The 10284-nt window shown below is 36.3% G+C and overlaps 1 protein-coding gene across 1 annotated transcript; it reads right to left on the bottom strand.

Moving 5' to 3' along the window:
• Positions 5763-6167, bottom strand: LOC107615813 (protein FAR1-RELATED SEQUENCE 5-like). Its single transcript, XM_016317840.1, has one exon. It carries the CDS (start codon positions 6165-6167, stop codon positions 5763-5765), a length of 405 nt encoding a protein of 134 aa, XP_016173326.1.

The following is a 10284-nucleotide window of genomic DNA, read 5'->3' as shown; positions in this document are numbered from 1 at the left end:
CTTGTGTTTGTACAACTAAGAGATCCCTCATGCTGGCGGTGGTGACGCTGAGGGTTGTACTTGATACTGATAATGAGATATTTGCTAAAAATTGAGTTTAATACTGAATTGCTGAGTTATATGCTAATAGACTGTGGTAATGGAAAGAGATAGGCTGAACGGAGTGTTGGATAAAAGCTTGAGAATGTATGTTATAGCTATACCCGGTTTCAGATTTGAATGGAGTAGGTTATTGGGTAGGAAGCCCTTTTGACACGCTTGTGGTCCTCTTCAATTTTAAACTATTCACCATATTATTTTGTAAACTAAAGAAGTTTTCTTACAGCTTTTCAAAGTAATACTTTCCATAAAGCATTTTTCAAAGGTTATTTTAAGGATAAACTACTTTTAAAATGAGACTAATTCTATTTGCAAGTATTTCTTCGCTTTGATGGTATTTCCGTCCCTACTGAGAACGTGTGGTTTGTTCTCACCCCAATATCTTTCACCCTTTCAGTGACACAGGTTCGAAGACTCGGTTTGAAGCTGCGGGCGATTATTGACTTTATTTATGAGTTAAGTTACTTTCATAGAGTTCTCTCGCTTGTTGCTTAAAATTCTTATTTTATACAGAGGGATAGGTGTTGTATCTGAGCTTTGTTTTGATTTACTTGTATAAGATTTATTATTATTAGTAATTGTGTGATTATTATTACTTGGTGATGTGTGATATATGAATTTTTAATGAGTTGAAAATAATTTTCTGGCATTTTATTAAGGATCGAAACGCGATATCGAACTAAAGGCTCAATATTAAATAGTAAATAAGGAAAACAGGTTAGTAACGCCTTAATTTTGGTACGATCATGACGTATTGGAAGTTGGGTCGTTACAATCAAAATATACTTCTTCAAACTTATCTCCACTATACTCCGATATGTTCTTTTTAATCCACTCAGTGCACTCCATAAAGCACTCTAATTGATCCACCCATAGTACATTACAATTTTAAGTCATCGATTCTAAATTCATAACAAAAAACACACAACAACACTTTTGCGATTATGCTCACACTCATTCTCAAGCCTAAAATGAGTTATCAAAACTTAAACAGTGGTTACAGAGGTGAAAAGGCAGGCTGGATAGGTAAAAATAGTTGAAAACAATATTTCTTGAAAAATAGGATAATCGTGTGTACGCATGAACCCCTTTTTGTGCGTACGTGTGTAACACGCACGAAAAAGACTCATTTCAGAAATGCAAGTTGTGCGTACGTGTGACCTCAATTTTCTACAACTTCTGCAGAATTCAGTTTTTACCTTTAAACTCAAATGCGCATAACTTTTTCGTTAAAAATTATTTGTCATCCGTTCTTTGAACGTCATAAACTGCTCGGACCCAAGTTTCATTTAAAATAAGTTCCACAAAATTTGAGGGTTCGAGAGCCAGATTACAGCATGTTGAAGTTGGTTAAAATTTTGTTTTTACGTAATTACGCAAACACTCATTTTTAACCAATTCAACAATTCAAATCAATCCAAACCACTCTCTTACCATTTTTAAGCCTTCCAAACATTCAATCATCAATTTTTAACTATTACGAGCCTAATCAAACTAATTCCAATTCATTTTTCGCATTCATTATCAAGCAAACTATAACTTCATTCTCCAATTCAATTCTCATCAATATTTAATATCAATGATCCCCCATTAACTCAATTCCACAATTTTACCACCAACTAGATCGTACATATATATACATGTATTCATTCACTAACCACGTCAATCAACCAATTCATACCATTCAAACCTATCTTAAGGGCAACTAGTCTAAGTTTCACACAACATTACATATTATCTACAAGAAACCAAAACCATACCTTGGCCAATTTTTCCTGAGCTCAAAACACGACAATTCAAGCTTCCAAGATTTCCAATCAAATCCAATAACTTCCAGCCACCAAAGCTTTATTTCAAGTACTCCAATTCACCGATTTAACTCCAATTCACATGTATTCAATCTAATTTCATACGATTTCATCATATCAATACTAGGGTTTACTAATTCAAAAATTCACAAGAGTTTAGTGATTCCTTACCTTACCCACTAATGATTGGAGTGAAACCAAACAATCGCCTAATGCTAGATTGCACCTAAACCACCAAAATCATAAAAATCTCTCAATACCCAAACCAAAAAAGAGAAAATGAAAGGAATGGAGAAATGAGAAAGAAATTTAGATATCCTTACCACTTTATTCAAGTAGAATTGAAGAGCTTGGCAAGGTGATCGTGTGGCCGCAAACGGTGTGGCGATTGAAACTTCGGATTGAAAGTTATGATGGATTGAAATTTGAAGTGAATAAAGGTTTAGGTTTTGGTTCTCTTCAGCGTGATTCACTATGAATGAAGGGGAGAGTGGCTGATGGACACTTATATGGGTTGGGCCTGTAACACCCTACCACACAAAGCTTTACGCTTAAGTCGTAAAACAGAGGTGGTGTAGTATTACGACCTCTAAAATAAAATGAGTACATATAATAGAAAAAGAATTATAATATGCTAGGAGCCTTGAAGAATAGAGGAAATAAAAATCGCAAAATAAAAGCGCAACGCTCAAGGAACGAGTTGACTTGCGTGCTAAGAAAACCATAACTACTAAACATAAGGTGATAGAAGTAGAAATAGAGTGCCAAAGATACAAAATAATAAGCTCCTAACTCAGCCCGCGAAGTTAAGACTGGCCGGAGAATATTTACATATATATACATATATATCCAAAACCCAAAGTAACATATACATAATCCTGCCTCTCCATAAACCTCTAAGAGGATCAAAAAGAACAAGTTAAGTGGAGAGAAAGCTAAGTACATATTTATATATATCTGTACAACAAAACTACCCAGTAATCCCTCCGCTTTAAGAGTCCAGACGCCTAACGAGATGGCTCCCGGCCTGCATCTGAAAAACAACAACATAGTATGGAATGAGAACCGGAGGTTCTCAGCATGTTAAAAGTGCCACACACATAATATATAAGGTCCTGGGAATGCCAGAGGCAATCCTATAATGCCGACACTCAGATTATAGAGCTTAAACTATTAAACAGAAGGCATAAAAGGTGGTTTTCTAAGAACATTTAAACCTAACTTAACTTAACCTTAAATCTAAGTCCCATACTGTCATTCCTCCATACCTCCAACTCCATCACGCATTTTTACAGACAAATAGACAGATAAAGACAAACACAAGAAGGTTACAATTACTACAGGTAACAAATACACATTTAGCATGGCAAGTACATATAGGCACACCCAATTAAAGCACAAGCAAGTAGTTCAAGTAATATGCATATGATGCATGCCTGTCCTATGGCTGATGAGGCTCATCTGTCGGTTATCCAGCCAACCCGACAAGTCTGAATTGTACTTAGACTGTCTCCCGACGTGCATCCCCAAGAGTCTATGCATAGTTTTTCTCAAATAATCAATATTGCTCAATGGGGTAACATTCCCGGGAATTTATATAATTCCCGGTCACACTTACGCCGTAGGGTCAACAGAGTATCGAGTTTTCAACCTGGTACACGTGGTGGCAAGCCACGGCACTTGATCTAGGGAATCTCGTATCTCAGATTATTCAAATTCATAAGCCATATAAATAATTCAATTATAATTCATCAACATCCACATCATTCTCAATCGCATCTCATTCATCATTATACGTCAATCATATTCAATCCTTATCCTTCATTATCACACATCCCGTTCCGTCCATCAATAGTTCCAATTCAAAACATAATTCATTATTTTCCAAATGAATCAAACTTAAAACATGCTCATTTTATTAATAACTCAAAATCAACCATATAACCTCTGAATCTAAATCTTTTTAAATAATCATATAAACAAAATCTCTAATTTTTTTTTATAAAATTTCGGCAGCATCTCCTCTAAAACTCGGACATTGCCACCCTTTTTGGGTCCAAACCTGCATTCTTTTCAATTCAACATACCCTTCCTCAACATCATAACAATCACTACAATAAATCTACATCAGATCAACAATTATACTCATACAATATTCAAATCCAACAACCAAAATTCAACTAAGAATCATAGTTCACAAATCCTAGGATTTTAACACAAAATACCTCATTATCATAACAACCTCCACAATAGTTATACCTCAAATCAATAATTTACCAAATCACCAGTTAATCAACAAGCACCAAACCAACTATGCTCATCAACAGGAGGCTAAGCATTAAATATACACATACAATCCAACTTATCCTATGGTCTTCTAGCCTAAGTTTTCACATAACATTATATATTAAATGCAAGAAACCTAAATCATACCTTAGTTGATTCCCAAGTATTATTCCAAGACAATTTTCCTAAAAGAACACAGCCCTCAAAACCTCAACTAACCCGCTTCCTCCAAGTTCCAGTATTCACAATTTCAAGCTCCAATTATTTATTCACAACCTAATACACATTCATAACACATATATATCCAATTTAATACTCAAAGCTCAAATTCAATGAAAATTAAATAGAATTATCATATCCTCAACTTACCCAAGCTTCACATAATTAAGAGTGAACGTTTTTCTCAAGCTAATTGGATCCTAAAACATCAGAAATAAAAGAAATTCAACCTTCCCATTAAAAATTTAAAAATTGGGGGAAAAGAAGGCTGAGAGTGATTAAACAAGTTACCAGTGAAATTGTTCCAGTAAAAATGTAGAGCTCGACACGGTGAACGTGTGGTCGCAAACGGTGCAGCGATTAGAGCTCAGACAGAGAAGTTACGGGAGTTGGAACTTTGCCGTAAGGGTTTAGCGTTCCTTTTCTCTCCCTGGAGCTCAGCTGCGTTGTTGAGGAAATGAGAGAAAGAAGAGCCCGTGGCTCTTTTTAATGGGCTGTTCCGGTTGGACCGACAGCCCGGTTCGGGCTCGATTCAACTGGTTCAGTCCTTTCGATCCAATTTTGGACCGTTTTCTTCGAAATTAGTGTCAAAATTCTCATTTCGATGAGCTCTACCCTAATTTGATATAATATTCGAATTTCTAATTCTCCTTATTAAAAATTAATTTATTGACTAATTATCTACTAATTTAACTGGGATTTACAGGGCCTTGGGCCAATATGGGTCCGGTTCAATCTGTTTAGCCTGTTGGTCCAATTTCGGACCAAAATCTTTAAAATTAATGTTTTAATTTATATTCTAAATATTTTTACTTCTTCAAATTATAAAATTTAATTTTTTAATTTAATTGACTCATAATTAATTTATCAGTTAATTATTTATAATAAATTGAAATTTACACAGTTCACCCAGGAATTAAATAACTCCACAAATGAAGCCTCCTCTTCGAAATTAAGTAACCCAAATCCAAGAAGAACAGACTGTCCATGATGGTTAACTCTGACAAAGCCAGTAAACGGCATGTCGTACTTGTTTGTTAGGTATGTCGTATCAAAGCTGACAACATCTCCAAAGTACTCGTACAAGGCAATGCTCCAAGGATCAGCAAAAAATATCCGAATAATTCAACATTCTTTATTATAATCAACATTATACTAAAAATGGTTGTCTTACTCCTTTATAAGTCTGAAATAGTTTATCACCGCTTTACCATCGCCTCCTTTTCCAATTGACCTCCTATTTAAATAAATGAAAGTCCTCACATCTTTTTTTTTCCCGAAAAATAAGGCTATCGGCCCGCCGACATGATTAAGCAGCTTCTGAAATATTTTACATGCTCGAATGCCGGCTTAAGAATCAATTTGGCAACTCCCTTTAACATGCATAGAAATAACATTATTTCTCTTCAATAACCTCGAATTAGTGTAGTTCAGATCATGATAGTATTCGAGTTTAACTACCCTAACAATCCAACTACCGCCAACATCAGAAGAGGCAATCATCCTAGCTTTACACCCTGTAGGTCCTTTTGGATAGGTCTTTCTCGTTTCATCAACCTTTGATTTGGCTCTGCCCTCCTGGTTGCAGACAAGCATAACATAGTATACAACCCCATCGGTGTTCTTTTTCGAACTCCTGTTTCTCCGGTCAAAGCCAACTCTTCTCGCGTAGGTGTTGTAAAATTTGATTACTGCATCCAGAGACTCAAATTCAATGCTAACAACGGGAATATAATCACCAATTTCTGATTTCATGATGGCACCTCAATTGATAACACACTTCCAAAAGTTTCCTGGAAAAACATCTCAAAGGAGTCGACAAAGTTAACATCTAACAACAAATACCTAAACCAACAACACAAATAGAATCAAACAAAACGCATGGAATCAAATAAATACACTTAAATGCAATCAGAAGCATTTAAGTCAAAAACCAAATGACTACTTTGTAAAACAACCATGTTCTAGTGCAGGTAATAACCAACAAATTCTGCCTCCAAACTAACCAATGATTAATAACTGACAAAAATATTTCAAAGCCACTATATTGGTTGCAACTACATTAAGCAATTTTCACAGGTCGCTTCTTAATTGGGTTAATTTAATACTGAAACTAAAAAAATAAGTCTAATCTCTCAATACGGGCCGTGTGACATCAATCTGATCTCTCACATGGGATGTGTAACAGCCCTTTAACCTATCACACGGGCCGTCTGACAACTATCTGATCTCTCACATGGGACGTGTCAAAGCGAGCCGCTTTCTTACACGGCTCATCTGACAACCATCTAACCTCTCACACAGGCTCTGTCAAAGAGAACCAGTTTCTCACACGGCCCGTGTGAAGGCCACGAAACCCCCCGAGTGTCCAGTCCAACGGAATTAACATAAAAAATGAATTAAATTGATCAAACACGAATTAAATGGATGAAAGCGAAAAATTGGATGGGTAAAACTGCCTCGTGTTTCCCCCACCAAACTCCGTTAACACTTGAACTGAAACTATGAAATCGTTAAAATCACATGTATTGATAATCATCCAATCAAATCTCGAATCTCAAAATTGAGTTCAGCTAGGTAAAACAATAAGTAGCATAAAATAGTGGAGGGTCGGAGACTACATACCTCAAAGGCAGTAACATAATCGCTAGGAGAGCCAACTATCACATTCTGATTTGTTATGGCATTGCAATTTTGTTATGGCGCCGCGATTTCGTTGTGGCGTTGAGAACCCTAAACAGTGCATTTGTAGCTGAAATTTTCATAGAGAAGGAAAAAAGATTATATATTTTTTGGGGATAAATCAAACAAACGAAATTTAAGTTTTGGAAAAAAAAAGAGTTTTGGGAGAAACAAGTCGAAAGAGAGGTGAGAGAGATCAGATGTGAGCGTGTCAAATGGGCGTGGGAATGGAAAAAACACAGGAAGGATAATTCGCTAAAATCACTATCACGATCAATTACGTATTCCGTTGATGAAATAGCACACCTTTAATTTTTTTCCCTCTTTTTCAGACAATAAAATTACAACAAATTAAAACAAATTAATATAATTATTGATCAATAAAATGGACACTTCATTAGAATAATTATTAATTACCAAAAAGATACATCAAAGTGAAGCTATGATTTTACCAACTTATCTACCACCATTTTGCCCACACATATGAAAAGACATGGACAATGCAATAAGACCAATTTCAAAAATAACGTCATTTAATTTATGTGTATTCTTGAAAAATAACTATTAATTACTTGAGAAATCTAAATTAAAGTAGTTTCAACAACAATTAATATAAGGGATCACTCACATAAAAATATTAAAAACATCTTTTTTTAAGATCTTTATTTAAATCAATTAAATTACAACACACATAATCGATTAAATTTTATTATTTTTGTTCCTCCCTCTACTACCACTCGCAGCAACAAGCACCTCAACATCAACAGCAACAACAACAACAAGCAACAACAACAGCAGCAACCCCAATGCACACTTTTTTCTCCTTCCTATCGCAACAACAACCTCAACAGCAATAGCAACTTCAACGGCAAGAGCACTATCAAGGACCATTGCCACCACCATCGGAGCGACAACAAGGCCTGGAATAGCCGCATCTCTTCAGCCCCTCAGCCTTTCTCTCTTTCTCTCTTTATATTTATATATGTAGGTTATGTGTTTGTGTAAATGTCTGTGTGTGTGAATGGATATTGTTATTGTTATGGTCCTCCGATAAAAGAAGGAAGGAATGAGGGAAAAGAGAGAAGGAAGAACAAGCAAGGTTAGGTTTTGAATGTGCAGATTCTTCTATTGGTTCTGTTTTAGGTTCTGATGATGTTGTTTCTGCTGTTATTAAGGCTTCTGCTGCTGCAATTGGGAAGGGAGAGGGAAGGAGGTAGTGTGCGTTGGAGAGGAGGGCTGCAATGGGAGGGAGAGGGAAGAGGGCTGCGATGGGGAGGGAATGTGCATTGGGTAGGGGGTTGCGATGGAGAGGGAGGGGGGAGTGTGCATTGGGGAGGGAGAGGGAAGGGGGATTGCGATGAGGAGGTGGGATTAGGGTTTGGGGGTGGTTTGCCAAGTCACGGCGTGGGAGGAGGGATTAGGGTTTGGGGGTGGTTTGTCAAATCACCGGCGGCTACGTTAGCATTGTGCTTGCCGGAGATTTGTTCCGGCGAGTTTGAAGACACGCTTGTCAAATTTTAAAATTTTTTAGGGACTATTTTGTCAATAGTAAAAGTCAGGTATCATTTTGTCAGCGTCATAATCTTTTGGGTACCGATTTGGTATTTACCTCATATAAAAAAAACAAACAATGCATACTTTCTAAATCGTCACACCTACCAAAAATAAATTCAGCCACTTACAATAACAGGTCTTGTAAATTGAAAAAACTAAACTTTGTCTATTGAACCTCCATAGAACTGACCCAAATACCATACAACCTTAATATATGAAGTTTATCTATCTTTTACTATAGCAATGTACAGTAGCGTCGCATCATTCACAAGGCTAGAGCTCCAACCTTTGTTTGATGCACTCTCAATACCACCCGAATGCCATTATCTTCTAAAACTTTGCCTTTTCTTCTCCCTCATCGTTTGTCTTTGTTATATATCGTTGTCGTTTTTTTATTTTCTGGATTTATTTATCTTGTTTAGAATTTCTTTCTGTCTTAAATTTTTTGTCCGAATCTGTTATGTTTGTGCAATGGCAAACTCATGGTTTAAAAGAAGAGAAAATAAAGTAAGCAAGGGGATGAGTGTGGTCGCTGAGAGAAAGTAGGACAGTGACTATCTAGATAAGAGAGACAGAGGATGAGAGGAAGATTGATATTAGAGTTTTGATGATTGCAGAAAAAAAAAATTTCTTCCTTAAAAGTTTTGGCATGTTTTGAAAAACTGACCGGATCTCAATTTGGTTCAATCGATCGATTCACAATCAATTTCTCAATTCAACTCCAGTTTTTAAACTTGGCAATTTTACATGTAGACCGAATTGAATTTGGTATCAATTTTCAGTTTAACCGATTCAATTGATCGATCTAATTTGATTTTCAGAACATTAATTGAGACTCAAGACTAAATTTATTAGTTTTAGACTAAAACTAAAATTTTAGTTTTGATATATAAAATATCAATCTCTTTAATGCCTCTAAAAAACTAAAAACACAGGAGATTGAAAATTTAGAAAACGGTGACTGAAATTTTAATAATATTTTATTTTCAAAATATCCTCTTTTAACTTTTTAATATCCAACTGAATGGCTTTCCCTTTTCCAAACACACAGAACAAAACAAAACAAAGCTGGACTGGGCAAGACAGTCAGCAAGCTCTCCTTCTCCGATAACGACACAGTAATGCCTCTGTTTCCTCCTCTTCTCAGTCAAACCGTCGTCCGCTTCTCAGGTGCGTTGTTGTCTTCTTCCACTACAAGGGAGGCGCAAAATACTAGCAGTTTTTTTCTTGATTAGCGGCCGCCACAAAATCAAAGGCCGTCGGTTCACCGAACCGCCATGGTTATGGGCGTCGGCATTAGGTTTGGCGGCGGTTTTCAGCAACCGCCGGTATAACTGCTGTTAAATCAACATTTCGCAGCAATCATTGAAAAAACCACCGCCAAATGCAAGTGACACGATTTTCGGCATGTTTACTGACGGTTCTAAAACCGCCGCTATTTACTTACACGTTTTCAACTGGACGTGTGTTTTGTGACGGTTTTAACACCGCCACAAAACGGGAGTAAGGATTTGAGCACAGTTACCGGCAGTTGCAAACCGCTGCAATATGGTACAGATTATGCAAACTTCGAGACACTTTTCGGCGGTTTAAAACCGCCGCTAAATTAAGAAAAATTAAAATAAAAGAAAATTTG

The sequence above is a fragment of the Arachis ipaensis genome, chromosome B09, assembly GCF_000816755.2.
Source record: "Arachis ipaensis cultivar K30076 chromosome B09, Araip1.1, whole genome shotgun sequence".
In the NCBI taxonomy this organism is placed as follows: domain Eukaryota; kingdom Viridiplantae; phylum Streptophyta; class Magnoliopsida; order Fabales; family Fabaceae; genus Arachis; species Arachis ipaensis.
This window is presented reverse-complemented; position numbering and strand designations above follow the sequence as displayed.